Source organism: Cheilinus undulatus, linkage group 17 (genome assembly GCF_018320785.1).
Source record: "Cheilinus undulatus linkage group 17, ASM1832078v1, whole genome shotgun sequence".
Taxonomy (NCBI): Eukaryota; Metazoa; Chordata; class Actinopteri; order Labriformes; family Labridae; genus Cheilinus; species Cheilinus undulatus.
In genome coordinates this window covers 6217837-6244242 of record NC_054881.1, presented here as the reverse complement: position 1 = coordinate 6244242, position 26406 = coordinate 6217837, and the positions used below count along the sequence as shown (strand labels likewise).

Here is a 26406-nt window from a genome sequence, read left to right as displayed (position 1 = left end):
CACTCTCGTCTGTGTACGTCTGATGCGTTGGTGGTCTTACAAATAGGTTTGTTTGGTTATTTTATAGGTGTGGCTGGTTTCCCACATTTAACCTCTGATTCCTTTTTCTCTTTACCAGAATTAGACGACTCCCGCCTTTCCCTCCAGCCATTCCCTTTTCTCTTTTTCAGCCCTGACTCTCCCTGTGTGATTGTTGACTTACACGCCTTGTATCGCAGGTGAAACTTAAGCCAGGAGGGTTTCAGTCCCTGGGGAAGTCAGGCCTTAGACAAATGAAAGCATTACTCCCAAAGTGGAGGCCACAACTAGAGAATTTACTCAGTTTTTAGCTTTCTTGCAATGCACTCCATTTCCACACTGCATCTGTTAGATACTTTATTCACTGCTCTCTGAATTTCAGTAAATTCTTACTCAGAGTGCAGGTGCTTTAAATTATTTTTTTTTTGACGTAGTAACACTCTGTTTCTCTCACTTACTTCCATTTCTTCCGTCTGGACTGCTCTCTTCCTCCAGTCCTCCATATCCGCCGTCTCCCTGCCCTCATTTTCCCGTGAGTGTTTTAGCCTGGGTGGGCCGTTTGCTGAAGCATTGCCAGATTTCTGGTAAGCAGAGTGGCTGCTTGTTTTGCTGTGTCACCAGTTTCAGATGGGGGAGGGGACGCTTGCTCCAAAACCTTCACTGCCTCATAGAGGCTGATTGAGGACCGGTCTGAACCCGGGCATGTGAACCATTACGGGCTCACGCACACCTCTCCATTAAGAGGAAGTGGCGTCTCCACCCTCGAAGTCGCGACTCAACAGGAGCAACTCTCACCGCTGAATGAGATCCAGATTTCAATGCCGAGCTTTGTGTAGGCGAGCCAAGGCACGGTGCTGTGATATAAAGCCTGTTATTGTAACACCTTTAGTTAAGTGTGATGGTGCACCTCCACGCATACAGCACTGTGCACGCCAAAAGCAGACACTGTTAGGTTGGATCAATGGATAAATGGTTTCATTGAGCTGGAGGCAGAAAGTGTTGGACTTCCTGTGTTTGAAGAGGTTTTATTGGACTCCAGAGTTGGACTTAAAGTCAAAGTGACTTTGTTCATCCAGATGTGAGAGTCAAATCAGGCTCAAATATAGAAGACTGTGCTCTTAGTTCTGCTGTCTTTAATGACAAAAGTTTGAATCTGCTGCTAGACACATGGGAAGTGCTATTCACTTCATTGAATATCACATATCTTATCAAATGATTAAAACTTTCTGTGGCTCTAATGATAGGGAGGGAAAATGGAAAGGGTCACAAACAGAGACTTTAAAGTGGGGATGACATGAGGCAAATGTTCTATAGCAGTGGTTTCCAGCCTGTTATGTTGGGGTTTTGTCAGGGAAAACAGTTAAAATTGACCCATTTCTACGCCCCGCCCCCCTTGGTTACTGTTGCTATGCCTGTCAAGCTTTCACATCCGCCACGCTGAATACCTGCTTTTCCACTGTGTAAGTAGGGGGCACTCTGAAGGAAATACTAACAAATTTGGAGGAGACACACGTCCACAATGCCCTTGTAAAAGCTACATTCATGAGTTGTTGAGGGAGTGTGAGCAGATTCGTTAGCATTAGGCTAAGAGTGCGGTTCCTCTGTGTAATTTTATGAGCTTTAGGCAAAAAGAGGCCAGACATTTTGGCTCAAATGTACCGTATATTGAAAAAAAAAAGTTTTATTATTAAGCTTTCATGTTTGACACTATTTTGTGGTGCAGTTTTAAGCTATGTGTTCTGCCACCTCAGTGCATCATCTCAGCTGAGCTGATCAGCTGTTTGTACTAAGTAGCCATTGGTAGTTATTTTGTTCATACTTTTACTGTCTGTAGTGCAGTTAGGCATTCAGTCCTTCCCATCTTGACTGGATTCTATAATCCCTGTGGTTAGAGAAATCAGATCAAATTGAATCAAATTGAATTTTGAGATTCAGTCCTCTAGGGCAGGGGTTTTCAAGTCAGGATCCCCTTGGGGGTCATGAGACACTGAGGGGGTTGCCAGATGCATGAAAAAAGAATTTTTAAATGATTCCAAACTGTATATTTTACCCCTTTTTATGAAAATTCAGTATAAAATTAGTTAAACATAGAATAAAAACATGGTCATTTGGTGAGAATTATGCCAAAATCAAATAAATACTTTTTAAAAATCCGTATAAAGTATGACTGCACACAGGTCTGCTAACGAAATTATATCATATGATGGTTCTAATAAATGTTTGTTTACTCAGTAGCATTGATGTTAGCATCCTGGCTAATAGCTTCCTCATTTTTGAGCTGAAAAGTGTGTCTATCATTGAGTTTTAATGTTTTAATTTGTGCCGCTTTTTAACTGCTTTTCCCCACCCAATTTTGCTAATATTTTCTGCCACTTTTCATTGATTTTACACAATTTTCCTGCTTTTTGCCTCTTTTTTTTTTTTTTACCAATTTTTGCCACATGACATCAATTTTGCTGCATTTTAAACCTGTTTTTATCACTTTTTCTCGCTAATTTTTTGCCACTCTAACATTTTTGCTACTTTAAACTAGGGCTGCAACCATTTGTCGACATAATCGTTTGTGTTGACTATGAAAATTTGTCGACGCGGAAATTCAAGTGTCGATGCGTCATGTTATTGTTTTTTATATTGGTAAAATCTAGTACCGGCCGGTAAGGACTTATCTGTACTTGCAGTTCACTACAGGAAGTGGTGGGGGCAGTATTGCTCCCACTGTTTACATTATTCACAGAAACTAAGAAGAAGAAGTTAGGCATGGCGGAAAGCACGGAGAACGCACCAAAAAGCCGACCCAAAGCTTCTAAAGTTTGGGAACATTTTACAGAAAACAAATTGGCGAAACAAGTCAACTGCAAACTGAGTCAAGTCAAACTCTTGTACCATGTCAGCACTACAGCCATGCACGAACACCTGAAAACGTAAACACACTGTAGCTGCCGCGTCTTCAAATACCGCAAGTGGGCAAGTTTGCAAGTTGCATGAATATCTTTTAGGTCTTTTGCATTTAGTTACTGAGCCCTTTGTGCTTCAGGCACAAGGATTAATTCCAGTAGCCTACTTATAACGTTGGTGCCGTACGTTAATCAGTCAGAAAACCACTTTTAATATTTGTTAGGGTAACGTTTTTTTCAGTAACGCTATTTAGTGTGCAATTTACTTTAGTTATCAGTTCAATACTTTTATATTAGAGGAAAAACAAACCTTAAAGATGTAGCAACTTGACATGTCATGTCAATTTGCTAAACCATTAAGTTTTCACAGGTGTGCATGCATAAGGAAGCAAGGTAAAACGGGGATCCAAAATAGTATGCCAAATAGCCATGATTAGTCACCAATCGTAAAAATAATCACCAGATTAGTCAACATAAAAAATAATAATTTATTGCAGCCCTACTTTAAACCCATTTCTACCACTTGTTAATCCTAATTCACCACCTTTTCTGCCCATTTCTTCCACTTTTAAGCCATTTTGTTACTTGCAAACCCTTTCCCCCGCTCTCTCTCTGCCCATATTTGCCACATCCAAACCAATTCTTGCCACTTTTTGCCAATTGTTGCCTCTGTTAACCCATTATTGCTGCTATTAACTCCTTTTCACCACTTTTGGCACCCATTTTAACCACAATTCGGCCCATTTCTGCCTCTTTCTGCCCATTTTTCTGCCTCAATTAACCAATTTCTGCCAGTTTAATTTTTTCCCCACTTTTAAATCCCATTTTACCACCTTTTCTGCCAGTTTTGCCATTTTTAACCTATTTTCATTAAATTTTAAGATGCCTATGGCACAAATGAATAATAGAAAATATATTTGTTGCATTCATTGGAGTTGTTATTATTCAGGTTAAATATAAAATATGGATATCACAGCTTAACTTTATGATGGAGCATGAGCCCCCAGTTTGGCTGGGCCTCAGAAAGCTCCGCCCTTTTTCCCCCCTCATGGATGGCCTTGTCTGACTGTTCTTGAATGTGCATGGCTGTTTTCAACCATCTTCATGTACAGTGGGGGTCCCGGGTCTCTGGCACCTTAATTTTGGGGAAAAGGGGATTTAGAAGTTTGTATCCCTGATGGAGACAATAAACCAGGTGGATATATGCCATATACCTGTGAATACACTGCACTCCACCACAGCCTAAAGCAGCACTGTCCCTCAGTAAAGTCTCTAGCATGACGGTTTGTTGACACTTGCTCCTTTATGGCAGCTATTAGCTCAGCATACAAAACTTCATGTTCACAAACGGTGATGGATGAGCTCTTTTCTAGTCATAGCATGTTTGTTTTTATGCTAGCTTGGTGAGATAGCATCAGTTATCTCAGTGCTCTTTGAGCTAGTGTGCTGTGTTTTATGTTTTCTCCCTTTAAGTGCTGTGGCAGTGGGTGTGATTGCTTTTTAACGAACATGTCAAACCAACAGAAAAGACTCAACCTGCTGGATGCTGGCGTCTGATTGGCCGGTCAGTTGTAAAAGAAGAACAGAAAAACCCCTGAGCTGTTCTCTCATTAGATCAACATTGGCCTCAGTAAGGATTCATTTCAGTCAACATTTTGCTCGTACTGGCCGTTCTCCTCTGTTTTTCTTTAATTATGTAACAATAAGAGCGTACCGGGCTGCCCTGTTCTTTGAAATGAGAAGTGTGTGGCAGCGCTCCAGTTCTACTGACAGCTCTCTCTGACATGCAGACTGGTTATTAGTATCTCATTTGCACAGCAGATTAAATCAGAGGTATGTGTCTCAGCTGAGTATGAGAAAAGCCCTCCAGCCCAGTTAACTAACACAACCAAGACTTCAATAGAAATCTGCTCCATTAGGTTCCGTTACAGGACCTTTAATGCCACTCTCCTTCTCACTTAGACTGTGGCAGAGATGGAAATTAGCGTCTTAGATTTATTTTCTAAAATTCTAGGATATTGTTATTAATTCATTGATAATTTACTGCGTCCTCGCTGACGTCTGCTTCTCATCTCCCTAGAAGAGCCGTCTGTTATTGGAGCTGTTGTTGTTGTTGTTGCAGAGATCATGCTCCCCTGACGTCACCTACCTGTTACACTCAGGAGATCACTGCAAAGAGCTCCAAAGCTGCTGGTTTCCTGGAGACAACAGGCAGCGGATCCGATGTTTTTCCCCTCTGAACAGACAACACCACCAGGAGATTATAAAAACATGCCACATATGTATGCTCTGATTTTACGTACCACTTTAAACTACTTTTACTCCAGCCAGTCCTCACATCGCACCCAGGTTGTCCTGTATCTGTATGAAACTTATCTGATAGCTTCTTTGTGTTTATATTCCATAATTAACCCATAATCCCTGATGAGAAGCGCCCATATGGAAAGCATGAGCTCAGAGCACAAGGTGTTGAATATTTCATTGCCACAGGATCAGCACTAGTCATGATAAAGCCCTGGAGAAAAGGCCATAGATCACATCAGTCTGACGTCTCACCAGCAGCCAGTAAGCCTTCTTCCTTTTCTACCTGAGGCAGAGATAAAGCTAAAATCAAACAAAGTCTGTGGGATCAGACCCTACCTGTGTGGAGATATATCTGCTGAGGCTGCTGCAGGTTATTTAGACGATTCAATGGAAGTTAAATCCAAAGATATTACAAATAAAGGAGGTTTTTGTGTCCTCTAGTCCACAGCTATGTGACTGTTTTAGTTCCTGCATGTTTATTTGACTTATTAGAATATTAATTTAGGATTTTTGTAAGTCAAAAGCATTTTCATCCAGAACTTGGCATAGAAAAAATGCTACATTTCAAAAGTGGTGCAATTTCTGTTTAACTTTTCAAAACCTTAAGATATCATGTCAAATCATTTTAAGAACAATTAAAAGTCTCTAACACGGCACAGGCTGACACTTTGAGGATAAAGACCTTTTCCCACTGGGGGAAAGTTTTCTGAAAATTTTCGAGGAAATTACCCATAATTTTAAAAGCAAATCCCCCCTAAATACAAAACAAATAAATTACATCCAAACACATTTCTAAAATTCCCCTATTCTTACAATTAAAAACTCCCCAAATGTCCAAACAATTTTTCTAAAATTTCCCCAAAGATAACTTAGAATTTATAAGCAAAGTCACCCTAAAATTTCTAATCCTATTAGCAAATGCTACCTAAAATGTCTTTGAAAATTATTGAAATTTCAATGGACCAATATACATTTCCCCCAAATCAACAATTAAATTTCCCAAATTTCCATGAAAATACTTTAAATTCCTCTCACAGAAAATTCAAATCAAATTCCCAAAAATGACAAATGAATTCCCCAAATGACAAATGAATTTCTCCAAAAACTACTTTTTTCCCCCAAATTAACATGAAAATTATTTAAAAAAAAACTTTAACAAAATTTCCCAAAATATCAAAACAGATTTTCTAAAATTTGCCCCAAAATTACAGATTTTTTTAAAACAAATTCCCTCTAAAATTTCTAATCAAATTCCCAATATGTACAAATGCATTCCCCAGAATTCCATAAAAATAATGGATTATTTCCCCAAATTCACCCTCATCTATCTTTTAAAATATTGAAAGTTTAAAAGAACCCCCCTCCAAGAAGGTCAAATCCAATTTCCCCAAAAAACTAAAAATAAATTTCTAAAATTTCCATGAAAATGATGAAAAATGCCCCCCCCCCCCCCCCCCAACGGTCTTAAAATTTTACAACATTAAAGAACACCAAACAAAGGCCCAATAGAATTACCAAAAAGTAACAAATACATTTCCCAAACTTCTTGTAAATAAATGAAAGATTCAAACAAATCCTCTCTCACAAAAAATCCCAAAAATGACAAATACATTTTCTGAATTTCCATGAAAATGCCCCAAAATATCCAAAGCAAAATTTCCTTATGAATATCCCCCAAAAACTACAAACATAGCCTCAAACAGACCATGAAAATACATAAAAATTTCAAACCAATAATCTCAAAATGTCTAATGGCAGAAATGATTGCTATGTTGCAGGAAAGCTAAAGTGTGATACGCTACATGTACATGCAGGCTCTTAGTAGGTTAAGGTGGACAAACAATCAGCGCTAACATTAACAGAGCTGAGAGTGCTCTAAGTGGTCCTCTGCTCACTGAGAGCACACAACAAGCTGAGACACCGCTTTATGACTCAGACCTCGATTATCAGTCCATGGACTAATAGCAGCTCTTAAAGCGCCAAGAGTTTAGATAACTCTGGAAAACAGGCAGGCTGATATCAGGCTGATAAAGACTTTAGGAGAGTGTAATTATTGATCTGTGAGCCCAGGACGAGATGTTCTGTCCTTACAGGGCTCTGTGGAAAACCTTTTAGGTATTATTCTAGAAACATGATGCATTTTAAAAAAACATAACGTAGACTTGATCTGTCTTACTGCAGCACCCTGCTACCTCACCATAGGCCTGAATAAACTTAGAGGGCCAAATCAAAGGATAGAAAATGATGGCATGGTGTGCTTTTAATTGAGACATTCATGGTCCCAGGAGGAGTTTTTTTCTTCCTGTAACTGAAAATAAAAAAACGATAATGAAAAATAAGTCTGTACTTTATGATTGAACCACCAGAGAAGACTAACAAGATGAATTTCTGAGGTGCATCTAAAAATCAATATGGTGGAAAAGTTCACTTTTTTCTCAATATGTAATGCATCTAATAATCAAATATTTTCTAGTCATGACACCTAAGACAAAATGGGATGCCAGTGATTGTCTTCTGGACATTTGTCAAGTCAGCAGTCTTCCCCGTGACTGCGGTTGTGTAAACTGAACCAAAGTGAGAGAGTGAAGACTCAGGAAACCTTTGCAGGTCTTCTAAGGTGATTTGCTGTTTAGCTGTCTTTACAGGACTGAAATAACTGACAAGAAACTTGAATTTTCCAAAATATTCTAGTATTTTTAGATACCTTTAGCTGTTAGCCATAATCAAGCACAAAAAACCTTTGGGATATCTTATTTGGTGTGTGGTAAATTTAGAATACATGGAAGTTATCCCTTTGAATAGATTTACAGGAAAAAGGAACTTTTTTTTTTGTACCTGTATTCATGGTTGCTTTCACATCTTCCACCTATTGTGTCTGAGTGCACATGAATTGTACCACCAGCCAGATGCATGGTGTTCACACTGATGAAATGAACTGAACTTTTGGGTCAAGTGTACTTAGATCCATGCTTGGGTCCCTAATGTTAAACCCCTCTAAAAAGCCTCAAGAGTTGATCTATGACTAGAAATGCCACCTTATGTTCTCCTAAGGAGGCATCCCGATGCTTGAATCCTCCTACTAGCTTGTCTTCCAAGAGTCTTACTGGGTTTTTTACCTGCCACATAATGTTTATAGAAAAGTAAGCCTGCTGACATTATCACCTGTGGCCTTATCTTTGTAGCCACTGACATGACTATCCTATCTTGTTTAATCTTCAGGTACCATTTGGGCCATTTTGGCACAAGAGTTTTTAGGTCTCTGGAATGATATTGGTCATTTGATTTATTTTTATGGTATTTTGACAAATTTTGTTCCACTTTGTACCAAGTGCCTAGAATGTATTGTGTACAAAAATAGTAACACATTTACCCCTAAAGCCAAAATGGAAAATAATGCATAAAAATCAACGTTGGAAAAAAATATATAAGGCTCTGATGACCAGAAAGAAAATAATCTATTTTGCATGTGCTATTTTGAAAATAACTGTTTATTTTCACTTTTTCCCCATCTAAAACAAAGGCACTCTGACAGAACCTGGCATTTTTAGGGTTAAATTTCTTAAAAGTTATGATTACTTTATTTGTATGAGTAGAGGGGGAATTGGTTAAAGAAACCGATGAAAAAACTTTTGAAAAATATGAATATATATTCATGATGGCTGGAGGCTGGGAGGAGACTTAGACGTCACATGAAGGATTATTGACCCTGGATGGATGGATGGATGGATGGATGGATGGATGGATGGATGGATGAACTCATGCACAGATGATGCATGGATGAAATAATGGATGTATGCACGGGTGAATATGAAAATGGAGGGATGGAGGGATGGAGGCTGGGAGGAGACCTTGGGGTAGACTCAGACGTCACATGAGTAATTATGGACCATGGATGGATGGATGGATGGACGGATTAACATTATGTTTATAGAAAAGTTAGCCTGCTGACATTATCACCTAGAGACTTATATTTTTAGCCAATGACATGACTAAAGAAAAAAAAATTGCATGGATTATATTGACAATATTTTGTTTTTTCCCATTTTTTCCCATCAAAAACATCGGGGGGCACACTGACAGAACCTGGCACTTAAAGGGTTAAATATCTTGAACTTCATGACTATTTAATAGCCAACCAAAAATCTTTTTGAAAATTTGAATGTCTAATAATTTTATAGCCTCATTTATGAGGTGAGCGTTTTGGTCCTTCGGGGCTCTTAATGGTATAAAATTTCACAGGCTTTTAAAGGTCAATGACAGTGATGTAGATTAATCCATATACATTCTAAGAGCCATTTTTGACAGCTTCAGATATGTATTTAAAGGTTTTCCTACTTAAACATCTTAAGAATTGTTGTGAAAAGCCAAAGGTAGGATTGTGTGGCTCATAGGAGTTGGTTCCAGTCTTAAAATCTAAAGTCTAGCCGACCGAGGCCCTGAAAATACTTTTAAACATGATGGAAGTCTTGGCGGTAAGTATTAACAATGAGGATTAATGAAGGATGGCTCCATTAATCACCAGATAAAACCACAGCAGAGGACAAGAAAACAGAAGATAAGGACGTTTCACAAGCATGGAACTCCAACTATGTGCTTCCTCTTGAACTTGTAGTTTCACTCTTTGGCTCTTTGAAAGTTTAAGAAAATAAATCTTCTGGTTTCTGTGATCAGAACCACTGTATTTTAAAAAGGCCTGTTTGTTTTGATGATGTTATTGAGCAAATCCCGTCTGTGTTTTGGTCCGATCTTCTCTCCTGACTAAAATCTGTCTGCTTCTCCTTCCCTACACGTCTTCAGTCACTCATGGCTGATCATGAGAGATCAGTTTTTGGGGTGAGTGAGCAGAGTTTAGTTGAGGTCAAAGAACAAACAGGGTCAACCTAACAGAAATAATGAATCTCATCATGACGGTGGATCATGAAGAAGACACTCAGCTGGGTGCACTAAACTCCCGTTGTGAGAAAATAACCATGGTCAGTCTTTTGGCTTTTTTCTGTGCTGCCCAGTTTTGCTCTTTGAATCTTATTCAATCAGGACTGACTTGAACTTGTCAGCGGGGAGATTAGTAGACGTTTTTATCTCAGAAGCCCTTTCACATGTCCCTTACAGCAGAGATGTTCCCTGGGAGATGGTAGGGTGACCTCAGAAGGAACAACATGGGGTAAAAACAGTGACGCAGAAGTCATTGTGAAATGTTTTCAACATATCCAGGATACTGTCTTGGACTTTTGTGCCTTTACTTGGAGGACAGTGGATATAATCAGGGGAAATGACATGAGTCAAGCTGCAGGTCTGATTGAAACCTCTGCCTCCTGATTCAAGGCTTTTACCTCCTCATGGACCCTAACTGCCAGGCCAACCACCACCCCACTTGTGTTGAATTTCCCTGAATATATCCTGCTGCGCTCACATCACTGCTCACCCAACCTGCAAAAATTTTACCAGAGGACTAGCAGGAAAAAGTCTGGATATATCAGAGTGAAAAATGTGGCCATTTGAGCCCAAACTTGCAGCATTTTTAATATACAAATTCATAGGATTCTAAGGAGCTTTGTGCATGAGTGGAAAGGCTGTAAAAAGGATTTCTTATTGAATATTGCTCAACTCTTTCTGCATTGACTTAGAGTTGATTTGTCAGGACATGTTGACATAGTTTAAATATAACTTTCAGTTTAACTAGCAATTATTTAATCTTGCCTTTCTAACAATGAATAGATGCATAAGTAAGTCTATAAAATGCCCTGAAACAATGACAATGAGTCAAGTAAGGTCTTGAAATTGCTTCTTTTGCCATCCCATTCTTCAGATCCCTATGTTTTCAATTATGAAAGATGTGAATCCAGCTCATGTTTAAAATAGAGGAAAAACATAACGATGGTGGACCACAATGACACATGAAACAATGCTTGGCTTCTTGGGTATTGCAGCAAGATAAGGGGAAAGATGGATGGATGGATGGATGGATGGATATTGATTAATGCATGGATGAATGGAAGGATGAAAGCATGCATGGATGGATTATAGATGGAATAGAGAATGGATGCATGGGTCAATTGGAAAATGGATGGATGACTGGATACAGGGATGGATACATGGATTAACGGGATGATGGGTGAATGCACGGATGGATACATGGATGAATAGGAAAGTGGATGGATGGATGAAAGCACAGATGGAAGCATGGCTCAATAGGAAAATGGATGGATGATGTATAGGTTGATGGAACCTCCTTAGAAATCAATCTAATTACCAAAACTTGAAATATAAAAAACAAAACAAGCCTTAAATCCATTAAAATTAAACTCAAACTTTAAAGGATCTGAAACAGGCAAATATTGAATCTTTTGTTGAGCCATTGGTTATTCAAATACCTTGGCATTTTTATCCTTTTAAACCTGTAGTCTTTGCATCTCTTCTTCTTTATTAAATGTTTTTCCTTGTCTCATTTCAGGGACAGGTGGAGGGCCATGTGAAGCTTCAAGCACCTGCTCCTGAAGACGCTGATTTTTATGTCGCTGTACAAGGCTCTGAACTCACTCACATAATGACAGCAAAAAGAGGAAATGACGGCCTGACACTTTGTTTTACTGTCCCTGGTACGACCTCCACTCTGTCTTAAACAGTGCTTAAATGTCTCTCCTCTCTTCTCATTGTCTCACTGCTTTCTCTAACAGATTTCTTTATCCTCCACAGGTCATGACCACGTTGAAGACGTCTCTGTGACTTCCTGTGTTTACACAGAAGACACTGTCAGGCCATGTGAGGGTGAAACATCTCTTAAGTACCTCAGGGATGTTGCCCAGGAGGCTGCAGAGTATCTGAGAGCGAACAGGCACCAGCTTGGACCTCAGAGCTACCTGGAAGTCCTAAAGAGGTTTTCCACATCAGCACAAGTAGCTGACGAGGAGTTTTCACCTGGAGGGTTTGACCATAATGAGATTGACAAGACGCTAATGCAAAGATCAGGTGATAACGTTTTTTTGAGACAGCTGGATGAGAAGATGGTGGTAGCTATGGCTAATATGGATTACCTTCAGCGGTGGAAAAACAAGGACGACCACTCTGGAGAAGGTAAGGAAAAAAAGGGAGGGAAAAAGCTGAGCCGAAGCAGCAAATACATAATTGCATTCCAAGCCCAAACTGTGGCATTTTTCATTTGATAACCTTACGTGATTAAAAATTTTGAGGTCTTGAGTTTTCATTAAGTGGGTGACAGCTTCTAAGACAAGACCAGTAAAGAACCTCTGCCCCAGAGTAAATACCACAGCTTTGCTGAAAAATCCTTTCACAAATTCAAAGATTCCCACTACATCTCAAACCCTGCACAAAAAATGCATCAACTGTTAAACAGAAACGGCTTTCCTCTGAGGTTAATGTCACTGCTGTGGTGTTTTGGTGTGAAGCCCAACATGAGATCAGACTGTGCAGCCAAACTCTTCATCACATGATGTGCAGGACCAGCCAGCAGAGCAGAAGCCGGTGTTCTCCAAAGACGGAGTAATTACTGCCATTATTCCTTTCCAGTCAGATTAGAGTTGTCTGCAGACCTCTGTGTCTATTAAATCAACTCCCACAATCCTCTTCTGCACTGCACCCCTCCTTCAGTTGTTTCTGGCGTTTTGCCTCAGATTTGTTTTTCTATGATATCTAATTATTTCAAAGCGGTGACCTAAGTCTTTATTATCTGAGGGTGAAACAGTATGCCGAGATGTTAATCTTTATTACTGATGGGTAAATTTATAGTAGTTTTGAGTGATTATATTTGCAGAGATGAAAATCACTGTGTTCACAGGAAGTAGCTTTAATTCTGTCTTTATATTAAATGACTGTGTTCAAGGGTGAAGGTTGAGTAAGCTTATGAAAAAAGACAAATATTCACCCAACAAATGATTAAGAAATTTTAAAACCGTGTCTAACTACATGTGAAATCAGATTGATTACATTGATTCCTATTGAAGTATCTTAACAGTGAGAGTAATGCAGCACAGTGAGCATTTGTTATGTTCAAAATTTGTCCATCTTTCTTGTAGGCTGTCTTCTGAGTTATCCTGTAATGGTAAATCTTCCACTATATGTTTATGTAATTTCCTGACCTGCCTTTGGACAACGGATGAAATTTAGCTGTTGCTCTTATTCTGGCATATTTACAGTCATGAGCAGAAGTTTTGGGCATGCAGCTTGTCAGCCTAGGTCAAGCTCGACGGCATTTCACCCCCTGTGATACGCCCCGAGACCACCAATGGTTCTTGGGCCCTCTGGTGATCAGGAACAGAATTTATGATAGGAAAAAGACACAGGAGAAAACTGACATGTTTTCCATATTTGCCAGAGATCTTGAGAAATTGTTTTGGTAAAAGCAGCTATTTATTGCAAGAAAAGGAGATAGATGAGTCTAAATAATAATAAAGCATTTACATTTACCCATTATCACAACAAAACAGAATAAAATAAAAGATATGGATGCATGTTCTTTGCCACCATTTTTTTCCAGACACACATTTTCAACCCATGAAAAACTGCTCTGTGACCCACTTTTAGGTCCCAGCCCACCTGTTAAGAACGACTGCTCTAGGCCATGCTTACCCACTACATCCACCCATTACTCTGCCCTAAAGGTGTGGATTGTATTAATTTTTCAACAGATTATTTCCCCATGCTTCTGGTAATATGCAAGGACATCCAGAGCACAACTGGGGTTGTGGTAATCCTCCTTATTGCTCAATGGTGCCCTCAGGTGGGCTTACTTGCACAATCTACCCCTTACTTCAGCATCACTGTTTGGCCCAAACGTGCGTAAAACTTAAAAATCTTAATAATAACAAGTTATCAGATCCCCTTCCCTTTTTCATTTTTATATGTTGCAGCCTAATGCTACAGTCATTTAAATTCCCTTTTTCTCTTCTTAATCTATACCCAGTACCCCTTAATGACCAAGTGAAACTGAATTTTGTAATTATTTGCAAATTTATTAAAAAGGAGAACCCTGAAATATCACACTGACATAAGTATTCAGACCCTCTAATCAGTACTTAGTTGAAGCACCTCTGGCAGCAATTCCAGCCTCGAGTCTTTTTGAATATGATGTTACAAGTTTGCACGCCTGAAATGGGAAGTCTTCTGCCATTCTTCTTTGCAAATCCTCTCAAGCTCATCCACGTTGGATGGGGACCATCAGTGGACAGCCATTTTCAGGTCTCTCCAGAGATGCTGGATTGGGTTTAAATCAGGGCTCTGGTGAGGTCACTCTAGGACTTTCACAGTTTTGTCTCTAATCAACTCCTATATAGTCTTGGCTGTGTGCTTAGGGTCATTGTCATGTTGGGAGGTGAACCTTCCGCCCAGTCTGAGGTCCTGAGTGCTGCAGAACAGGTTTTCATAGAGGATATCTCTCTACTTTGCTCAATTCAGCCTTCCCTCAACCCTGACCAGTCTCTCAGTCCCTGCTGCTGAAAAGCACCCCAACAGCATGATGCTGCCACCACCATGCTTCACTGTTGGGATGCTACTGGGCAGGTGATAAGCAGTGCCTGGTTTTCTCCAGACATAACATTTCAACAGTTCAATCTTGGTTTCATCAGACCAGAGAATCTTGTTTCTCATCGACTGAGAGTCCTTCAGGTGTCTTTGTGTGTTTTGCACTGAGGAGAGACTTCCGTCTAGCCACTCTGCCATAAAGCCCAGATCAGTGGAGGGCTGCAGTGATGGTTGTCCTTCTGGAACTTTGTCCCATCTCCACACAGGATCACTGGAGCTTAGTCAGAGTGACCATCGCCTCTCTTACGAAGGCCCTTCTCCCCTATATGTTTTATTTTTTTTTTTATTTTTGGGGGCTTACTATGCTAATTATTGTTGGCTTCTTGATGTTATCTGCATTTAACCCTACCACCTTTAACTGAAGAGAATAAAACAGTTGTTATTTATCAAGACAAGAGACAGAAAGTTACACCTGAAGCCACAGTGCTTAGTCTAAGGTCCTTTGTGTCTTGTTTTTATTTAACAGTGGCACAGTTTCTATCTATCGCTTGCTCAGATAAAGCAAATGTCCATGCAAAACATGGGTGAGGTGAGAACGCAAAGTAGTCGTCGGCCCCTTGGTTTACCGTCATACCCCACAATGACATTCTTGTTTGCTGAACTTTGTTTGAAGAGCATGTTCAGCATTCTCTCCTCTCAGTCGATTGAAACTGGGTCACAATTAGCGGCCCCATTGTGGAGGTGACCGGGCATTTGGGTTCATCTCAGGGCTCTGAAAGAAGCTAGAAAGAAGAGAGGTAAATTCTTCTGCATGCTGTTTCTATGCTGGGAACGACAGATCACAGAATCCATCAGCTTCCCTAAACATACTGTACCTACAGTCCTCCTTAAAGCAGGCTTTTATGATTTGCTTACAAAACAACCAGGGTGTATATGGAGGATTTCTTAGGAGCTGTGATCAGCACAATTATTCCAAGGTGTGCTGCTGTGTCATAATATCCCTGATATTTAGTGTTAAAACACCATTCAGAGCTGCAGTGGAAGGGGATTGTTTATGCCGTTACATCTGTTGTTTACACGCCCTCATGCTCCAGTGCATAAAGAGGAAAAAGACATTGACTGTTAAAAAGCAGGTGTTGGCATCCAGTTTTTCTAGGTAGTAATACTGTTGATATACAGCAGGCCTTACATAACCTTTTCATTCTTTCATCTCCACGTTTTGCTGTCATTTTACATTCCTTCAGATGCAGCAGCTGTTCTGTACGTATGCTCTGAGTGGAGCGAGCATGTGTAGAATTACCCCTGAGTGCATGCAGTTCCTTTATTTATTCTCTTTACAAATGTAGCATTCTTTAAGTTTCTTGTTCTGTCGTTTTTCTGCTTTTCTTCTAGATGATCTTCAACCCAAAGAAACCCTCCTTCACCTTGCAGTGCGTTTGGGTTTGGTCCATCTCGCCCACTTCTTAATACACCAACCGAGGGGTCACAGGTTATTAACCTTACCCAATCAGGATGGAGACACACCCTTACAGCTGGCTCAGAGGGACGAACAGCATGACATGTTCAGGATGTTGGCAGGGTAAGGCTTTATTTCCATCCGTTTCCCCATAAAAACTTTATTACTTAATAGTGTTGAGAGTGCTATGGCTAAGCATTAGCATATAGAGAAAGGACCAAATTCTGGCTCTCACTTTAAGACACTTCCCGATACCTTTTTAATGGAATTTCTCTTGCTTTATGAGGTGTTTAAAGACCTGTTTTTATTCCAAAATGAAGGTCAAGTTATTACTTTTTAATAAAAACCAACATGCTGCTAGAAACCACACATGATCTAAGACCATGTTAGTAAGTATTCAGACTTAATTATCAGCTCAGGGAACCCAAACACTTCTCTGATAAGAGAGAAATGTATGCACTATTCTTAATAAAACACTTAAAATGTGTTTTATTAAGTATGTCATAAAAATATAACCTTACATGCCAGATAGACTGTTTAATACCTTCTTTGCTTGGATACATTTCACATTCATCTAGAAAAGCTCCCATAGAAAACATTTGGGAAGGGCAGGACTTCTTAAAAATCTCTTGCAATGTGATTGGATGAATGTTCTATCTGTCACATTCATGACGGGCCAATCAGAGCAACAGGACAACCTGACATTCTGCGCATGCACTGGCTATTTTGCAGGTCCATTTACCATGATGTAAGGTGTCCTTTGGTCCCTTGAAAGGATATTCCTGCCTGAAACAAGCTGGGCAATTAGAGGTTGAAAACTTGGGCGGGCTCCTGTGCCTGCTTCCTCTCTGTTTTCAGTAACTTCCATCCAAACCTTATATTAGCCTTTCTCTCTAATTGTGTTTGTCTTCACTTTTATTTCTCTTCCTCAGTTCTCCAGATCCTGCAGTCTGTCCCATCCCAGGGGTGCATTGCATTTGTTCTGACAGCTCCTGCATGCTAAGGTTCCATCCCAGGACAAACTCTCTGACCCTGACTGTAAGAAACTCATCCAACAGCTGTCCTCAGGATGGCATCATGATCCTGAGAGAGAGACTCAGAGACTTCAGTATCCTGAAACTGGTGAGTCCAAACCACCCTTACCTTTTACCTTTTAAGCTATCACTTCTGAGATAAAACACAGTAACTTAATGGTAGGTAAATATCCCCTTGACATTTTGTGTAGATGGTGTTGCGATAAGGCTGTCTGAGCGGTTTTGTCCAGGCTTGTGTAAACTTCGAGCCCTTGACTCTCACACCCTTTAACTCTGACAGTGAGATAAGACTTGAGTAACAGATTATGGTGAAAAGTGGAGCTTTTACAGCTTGTAGATCAGACGGGACAAGGGAGTACCATGGAATGAACAGATGAGTCAGTATGCAGTGGTAGTCGTCAGTATTAAGGACACTTTGAACATAAAACTGACAGTGAATATATATTCTGCTTCTAGCTATGATAAGGTGATTCTCTTCTAAATTTTATTGGGTGACTCTATCAACTGAGTGATATAATCTGGTGTTAAAAAATAAAACTAATGTTGGAGTGCAAAAAAAAAAAAAAAGCAGTTCTTCAAGTGTCCACTAGAGGCTGGAACCAAAAGAAAATACATTCCATTTAGCACCCTATTGAAACGTCAAATTTTACTGCAGAAATAGTCATGTTTAAAGTCTTGTTCCAGCACTGGTTTTGGTCTTTTTAGTTTGTTTTTTTAATCATTTTAAGCCGTATGATGGGTGAACATTTTCATAAATCATGCATATTTATTATATAAAGGCTAATGGTGCTAACATGTTAATTTGCATGATAAGGAGTGTGTGACCTGCATCAGATCTACATCAACATAAACTGTAGGCCTGGGTAGCCTTGAACTCTGTTTAGAGGCTTTTGCACTTAGCTGACAGCCTCTACTATGCATTGAAAAGGCTGTGACTGGTCAACTTAGTTGCACCGACTGACCGCAATGAGTGCAGATGGATTGAAAAAAATGGATTGATTGAGCACCTGCACTCTCCATCTCCTTAATTTTTTTTTTGTAAAAACTGCTGTAAAATCTGCTACCGCTCAGAATTTACCAGCCCCAACAACCATTAGGATTTTGTTGCCATAGTGTCCTGTACACGAACAGACAGGAAATGTGACAGCAGGACCAGGAACTGGCATAAAAATTGTATTGCAATTTGTATTGCAAATGTGTTGGGGGGGTGTATTGCAAGTAGAATCTACAGTAGGCTGTAGAATTAATTGCAGAAGTATAAACAAGGCTTTAATAGTGTTGCATGCTAACATAAGATCTGTTTTGTTTTAGATCAATGAGCTCAAAACTAAAAATAAGGAAGATAAATGCAAAGATGAGATCCTACTGAGAGATGAAGGTAAGATGATCTTATACAAATCTGAACTTGAAACTGGTGTTGGTAGTTGCCTTTTGTTAAAGCTGGACTGAGATTACATTCAGCATATTATTGACTGATAAATGTTTATCACAGAGTTATGGCAAATTGTGTATGTTTAATAATATGGGTACTTATACAACAATTTATTCTCTACAAAACATGCAGAAACAAAGCTGCATGTTTTTTTCTCAAAAAGTAATTTATATAATCATCCCACATATCTGTGATACAAAAGAAGAACACAAAATGACTGTTGGTGACTATTGGTAGATATGGGATTTTTAAGGCAGAAGCTTTTTTTCAAATTTATTGAAAAAGAAAAACTGAATTGTCACATTGGCATAAGCATTCAGACCCTTTGCAACGACACTGTAAATGTATAGGCACACACATCTCTATGAGAGGCCTCACAGCTGACAGTGATATCAGAGCAAAAACCAAGCCATGAGTTCAAAGGAACTGCCTGCAGAGCTCAGAGACAGGACTGTTGACAGGCACAGATTTGGGGAGGGCTACAATAAAAATGTCTGCTTCACTGAAAGTTTTCAAGAGCACAGAGGCCTCCATAATTCTCAACTGGAAGAAGTTTGGCACAACCAGGACTCTTCTAAGAGCTGGTTGCCAGGCCAGACAGAGCAATCAGGGGAAAAGGGCCTTAGAAAGAGAGGTGACAAAGAACCTGATGTTCACTCTGACTGAGCTCCAGAGATCCTGTGTGGAGAAGGGACAAAGTTTCAGAAGGACAACCATCACTGCAGCCCTCCACTGATCTAGAGTTTATGGCAGAGTGGCAAGATGGAAGCCTCTCCTCAGTGCAAAACACGTGAGAGTCCCTTCTCCCCCTTTTCTCCCGTCTGGCTAGTTTGGCTGGGAATCCAGCTCTGTGAAGAGTTCTGGTTGAGCCACACTTCTTTCATTTGAGAATTATAGAGGCCACTGTGCTCTAAGGAACCTCCAGAGCAGAAGATTTGTGTAGCCTTCCCCAGATCTGTGCCTGTTAACAAACCTGTCTCTGAGCTCTGCAGGCAGTTCCTCTGACCTCATGGCTTGGTTTCTAGCTTGTGGCAAGTCTGTTCTGTCATGGACTGAGTATTTCTGTATTTGCTCTGGACTTTTGCAAGTGTTTTTAAATATGCAGCCTGTTTCTCCTAATGAGAAACTGTTGTTTCTAGTGCAGTTTGCTTTGTAGATGTTTATTAATGACTCTCAGATGTGTCTTATACATCACAAGATGTTTGAACCATTATCCTTCCCATGTAAATTGCAGACCTGCATCTGAATTTAGCAACAAAAATTCAGTAAAAATCTTGCAATCAGATGTGTTTGATTGATTGTAACTCACCACGTGTACCAAACTCCAGCTAAACATGTGGATTACATGTGTCTCCTGATGTGCCACAGGATAGCTCTCACATGGGTTCACCGACTGTGAAACACGAGCAGCTGAACACCAATACAAACGTCACACATACGATGCACACAGATGATGAAACAGCCACAATTTGACAGATCTAGCCATGATATGTGCAGAAAAATACACTAGATTATTTTACCTTATGAGCCATTTATGAAGAAAAAGTTGAAAATACATCTTAAAATCTCAGGAAAAAACATATTTCTCGAGCTGGAAAATATCTTTCACATGTGCAAACTTCGACAAATCATCTCTACAGCTGTAAAACCTTTCTACTCAACAGTGAATAGTTGCACAGCTGGTGCCACTGACACAGTGAGCACATGGATGTTTTTGAAACCCTGATACAGATAATCAATGCCAAATGCTGTTCTTTTTCTCTATGCTCACAACTGATTAATACCCAGGACTAAAAGCAGTCATTAGTTGCAGCCTCAGTTTTGCCATCACAGTATTTCTGCATGGACAAACAGCTCCTTCATAGTTTGTGTTTGTGGCTTTTAATAAATCTGTCCATAAAGAACCTTCACAGATCCACTCAGGCAAATATTTCTACCCTCATACATCCATCACCAGCAACCTAAGAAAACACTTCCAACAGCCATAAAAGGCTCCCTCTCCATCCCACGTGTGTTTGTCCTTCCTCTGAGCGTACGGTGAAACCTTCAGGGCCAGATTGTTGTTTTTTCCTGAGGTGACATGTTCAGACTGGCATGCAGCCACACAGAGGGAGACCTGTGCCACTGCCTCTCCCCACAATAACACACAAACACCAGGCAGCTCTCGTTTAACCTGTAGCTTCTGTTTCCAGTAACCATAGCGACGGTAGACGGCAGTATCGACCCGTAAAGAGAAGCAGGAAGTGAACCTCAGTATTGACCTTAACCCCGTCCCGGCTTCTGCAGTCGCTCGTTAATCCTCTCCAAATAACAACTGAACAGCGGGGAGTATGTGCTCTTCCTCTGGACCTGCTGCTTCGCACGAGCACAACATCTCCTCTGCCAGGTTTTTTTTCCCTTTCCTGGACAGAGGAGTCACATCCAGAGGAGCTGAACGTCCTCAGGAGGAGGAGGAGGAGGAGAGCGCTAGTGTGACATGCATCAACATGTAATATTTTTATTCTGCACAGGGATCAGAGAGGAGCTCCGAGTGGAGGCGCCTGCATTGGGGGAAAACGTGAGTAAACATTTAGATCCATACAGTTCAGGTTAGTCTGTGGGTTCTGTTCATGTTTATGGAGCTGCATGTCAGGATTGATGCAGAAACTACAGAGGAGTTTTAGGGTCAGGCATGGGAAAGAAAAACAAGAGGAAGAATATTTTCTCATCGTGTACTTCTAAGTTCAAATGTTAAGAAAGAAGTCAAAGGTTGAAAACAATGTTGAAACACAATTTCAGAGTTTAATTTGTCATCATCATTTTGCTTTTCACAACGTTTAGATCAAATTTGTCAGTTGTTTTTTGCATTGTTTGTTGCATGTTTGACTATTTTACTGACATTTAGACTTTTTCCTAATATTTTGAGTTTTTCATGATTTCTTAAAAAAGTTTTTTGTTATTATTTGGCTTTTTCCCCTCAATATTTTAATTATTTTCACATAATTTTGACCTTTTATTGTTAAATATTCAGAGTTTATTTTTAATTTAGAGCATTTTTTCTTGACTTTTTAAAAGTTTTATATGAGTATTCACTATTTTGCTTTTTGCCCCCAATGATATTTTTTTCTCAGTATTTTGCCTTTTTTCTTAATTTTTTTTTCCCAATCATTTTGACTTTTTTGTTCTTACATGTATGACACTTATTGACCTTTGCACTTTTTCTTTTCATTTTGAGTGTTTTCATGATTTTTGAAACCATTTATAAAAATCAGTATATATATCAATACATTCAACATTTGGCTTTTTTCCTCATCATTTTCTTTTCAACATTTTTTGAATTTTTCTCAAATGTTGTCAATTTCTTTAATATTTCAATCTATTTATATTTTGCCATTTATTGTTTTTCCCTTGCATTTTCTATCTTTTGTTGGGGGGGGGACTTGTTTTCATTTTTTTCCGTGATTTATTCTAAACTTTTGCCATGACTATTATTTGCATCTTGTTTCTCAGTATTTCAAATATTCCTTTGACTTTTTGACTCTTCCTTAACATTTAGACTTTTGTCCTGATCCTGATATTTTTACTTTTCCTGACTTTGCTGTTTTTAATATAACAAACTTCCTTTTTCTCAACATTTTCAGTCTATTACTTAAATATTTTCATTTTTAGACTTTTTCGATATTTTTGTTTCTTAATATTTCAACTTCTCTCAACCTTTTGTTCTTAAAAGATTGACTTTATCCCCAACATTTGAACCTTTTTATATACATTTAGACTTTTATCCATGACATTTGACTTTTTTCATTTACATTTTTCATTACTTCTTTTCTCAGCACTTTGTCTTATTTCTTGACATGCTGAAGTTTCTTTCTCACCATTTTGACTTTCCTCTGCCTAAAGTAGCTAAACATTTCTTGCACAATAAAAACCAAACCATCCTTTTCTATCATGTTTTCGTTTTCTTGCCCAATCCTCAGACTTTTGCCATGAAACCCTGTGGATCTGTTTGTAATTACAGTAAACAAACTTATTTATATGTTTTTTTTTTAATCTTTTTATTTTTAAGGTTTTTGAAGAACAGCTTGTTCTGTCTTTGGATGATGATGATGAAGAGGAAGAGTACCCGTCCTCATTATCCGGTGGGTCGTCTCTTCTTCTAATGTCATTGTCAGTCTGTTTTTATTCCGCTGGGATTTACTTGCATAAGGACAATACTGAGCCTACTTGCTCAATAAGACAGAGCAAATTTCCCACATCAAACTGCTGTTTTTAGTTGAATATTTTGGCATTTAGACGTCAGCATCTGGCTTTCATTGCTTGATAGTCGAGTTGTTGTCCTGTCATCAACTTTTCTTGGGAAGAAGAGGAGTTTAGCATGTCATGTATTGACTTCTGCTTGTTTTTGTTTGAAGCTCTATGTGGCTTAGGTAATAAAAGAATAATTAGTTATAGAAACATTTTAATGGCTGTACTGGGCTGCAGGCTGCTGGGACGTGAGTTATACCCTGGTTTTAAGAGGATTTCTGATGTGTTGCTAGAACAATACGCAGAGCTGTGTTTGGATCCCATCATTAGAAATCAATACACAGGTAGGGATTAGCTTCTGTCTGACCTGTTTTGTTTGATTTAATACATGTGTTATCCTGCTGAGTCTGTCATCAGGCTGTGCAGGTTGCTGCTCTTTACTTTACAGTGGTTGTTTGACAATCCTGTCTCCAGTGCAGCCTAAATAAGGCGTCGAGTATCAGTCTGGAGTTAATGCACTGATCAAATACTGCTGTTTAAACACAGCATGTACATCTCACAGCCAGGGGGCCTCAATCTAAACAATAACAAAAGATGACATCCAGGATAGCGACCGCCTTCGGATAAAAAACTAACTCCAAACTGACAAAGCCAAGACAAATAGGTGAGGCTTGGGGATCTAATCAGCTGATGACAGGGAACAAACAGGATCAATCACAAGCAAGCAGCTCAAAACACAAGAGAGATACAGCAACAGAACGGCTGCTCCAGAAGCAGTTCAGGCTTCCTTATGTAGCAGTTATTAACTTAACATTCAGCATTTCTCAGATGAACAAGATCTCAGGGCTGTCTCCTTCTTCCTCTTCTGCTTGTATTGTTTTAGATGGTCAGGAAAATCAGAGAAAGAGGGAGTGTGGAGTGGCATTCAGGAAAGGGGCTACAGGTCCACATTACCACTTGGAGAATTCTAGCTTCCATACATGGTGTGTGACTTAACCATTATACCAAGCACCCCAAAAATATAACTTAGTCTCTTAGATCTGCCTAGGCAAATAGCCAATCACAACTGAGGATTTTGGAGTGACCCATGGTGTTGGCAGTCGGATTTCAAATGTGGCCAATGTCATCATTGGCCACCTGTTGGTCATATCACATTAGGGCAGAGCAATTAGATAAAAGATTAAATCCCAATATGGCTGCTGCAATTTACAAATCCCAGAAGTTGCAATACAGCAGTCATTTAATATGATGTACTTCTCACTAATCCCTGCTTGCATCAATGCTGATGCACCACGCTGCTGCTGGCAAAGCTTCACCTCCTCCACCCCAGCCTCCTCCTTTATAGCTTCAAGCCTGTTGCACCCTCATATTCAGATTCATGCTACTAAGGATAATTGCTTCTGAAATAATTTCATTGTTTTCATGACACATTGTCATTCATGTATCCATCCATATGGGGGTTTCTAGCCATGCATTCCCTTTAAAGTCAAAGCATGGTGCTTGACTAACCCAGGGAGCATCTTTAGAGCAGATTCTTCTCTGCCAAGTAAAAATGCATATCCATCTTGGAAGGCCTAAATCACATTCATGGGTATTAGTTTACAGTAGGGTTGCTTGATGATGGAAAAAATAAATTATGATTACTATGCTCAATATTAAGATCATTTACGTTTTGAACCTTGGGAGGCAAGTGCTGCCATAGCCTTAAGCTTGTTGTTGGATAAAAATCAAGCCAAGGCCAGTTGGGAGGAGTGCAAAAAAAAACCCATCTTCTCTGCAACGAAAAGCTTTCAATGTGGCCGTTTGGTCTTGTGTCAGCCCAGTTCTGATAAAACTGACGCTATACTATAGCTACATCCAATTTATTTGCCTGCAGATATGCTCCAGAATCAAGAAAAAATTTCTTGTGAGAAGAAAAAAAAACATTTAATATTGCAGGATATTGTGCCAAAGCTACAACAGAGCATAGATTCTAGGTGCCTGCATCACCAGAAGTCTCGTTTTTAGTGTTTTTGTTAGCCAACAGCTGCCTATCTGTCATCTTCTTTAGCACTAAGGCTTTCCAAACCAACCGCCATGACTCCCTCTGCTCCTCACTTAAATTAAAGTGAGAGCTCTTTTGGTGGGAGGGTTGGAGCACATGCTGTACCACATGTGACAAAACCTATGGACAAAATGAGTGCCATAAATCAATAATTTATCTTGTTTCCATGGTGGGGGGGAAACAGTAATAGTGATGGTTGTCCAGCACATCATACAGTTACTAAAAAGTGATTATGTCTTTTTTTATAGTAGTGGTCCTAAAGGGGGGCTCTTTATCAGCCAACAATCATATCTAGGTCTAAGAGACAGCATCATGCAGGAAACATTCCTATCAGAGCGTCTCTGTCCACAACGCCTCTGTGTGATCGTCCAGGAATCTGCCGTGTCACTGGGACAAAGACAGGAATGGGGTCAGGCTGGTCCCACTCTAAAACTTTGTCTGTCTGAGCTGGGAGATGCCTCCCCCCTCTTCTGGGCTGTCGCTCTGCGCTGCCATCCCCTCTGCCCCCCCTCCTCTGACTACCTCTTTGACGGGACAGTGGATCTCCGTGATTAGTTGAGAGGAGGGGGAATGTTAACAAGCTCCGATGTCATAGGTTTACAAAAGCTGACATTTTAGCTGCATTAACCTTCAGTTCTCTTAAACTTCACGTTTCCATTAAGCTTGTCAGAGCTCAGAATGTTTAAACACATCCTGGCTTGTAAAGACTTTAAAGGAGGAAGCTTAAGGTGTTGCCGTGGTTACGGTGAATGCTAATTTCCTGCATGTTGTTGTGAAGAATGAAGAGTTTGTTGTAAACTTTGTAGAGACTGCTGAATGGAGCCTGCAAACATGGTATCTATAAAAGTTGACTTTTTTATGGGTATATATAAGACTTCTTCAGTAATGACGAGTAAGATATTTATCTTGATGTTTTTCTCTAAAGCAGGCAGTAGATTTTTCTGTTTCTCTGCAAACTTTGGAGCTCTTTTGAAAAGTTAGATGTGACAGGCTTTTGGCTGTTGTATAAGTAATGGTGGTGCCTCTTATTTATCCTCATATTCCTTCAGAAAACTCCCAAGAGGTCACAAATATTAAATTACCAGAGGATTTCGGCAGTAAGAAAACTGATAAATGCCATTTAAGTATGATAAACTTGTTACAAGGTTGTACAACTGACCAAAAACATCACCCTAAAAGAGCATATGGTCAAGTATGGTACCTCTATTTTCTCGCTAAAGTTGCAGACGACAACTATCTTGACATTTAGCACCACTGATCACCGTGCTATTGTGTGAGTTTCACCATCTTACCATGGGTAGTTATGATGTTACAGACTTTGCTGTAGGACTGGGGAGGGATGTTAAACTGTACTTCGAGAGTTCTGAAGGAAACAGGAAGTTTGATACGCCCTGGGTCACTGCTGATTGTTTGTTTGCTGTGGTAGCACTAAGTGTGATGTAGACTGATCTCTGCTGATTGGTAGAGAAAGTCATGGGGTTCTACTGGCTTATGATATAAACTTGAAAACAGGGAAATTCAAATAC

At 39.6% G+C, this 26406-nt stretch overlaps 1 protein-coding gene across 4 annotated transcripts in view; it reads left to right on the top strand.

The window, feature by feature from the left end:
• arhgef28a (Rho guanine nucleotide exchange factor (GEF) 28a) overlaps positions 1 to 26406 on the top strand; it is an 83155-nt gene that overhangs the window by 9086 nt on the left and 47663 nt on the right. For all 4 annotated transcript variants that reach the window (XM_041810378.1, XM_041810376.1, XM_041810377.1 and 1 more), the window contains exons 3-9: positions 11668 to 11812; positions 11910 to 12287; positions 16083 to 16269; positions 17079 to 17268; positions 18492 to 18558; positions 21123 to 21169; positions 22658 to 22730. In XM_041810378.1, coding sequence (XP_041666312.1) covers positions 11668 to 11812; positions 11910 to 12287; positions 16083 to 16269; positions 17079 to 17268; positions 18492 to 18558; positions 21123 to 21169; positions 22658 to 22730 — 1087 coding nt within the window. The remainder of the gene's footprint in view (positions 1 to 11667; positions 11813 to 11909; positions 12288 to 16082; positions 16270 to 17078; positions 17269 to 18491; positions 18559 to 21122; positions 21170 to 22657; positions 22731 to 26406) is intronic.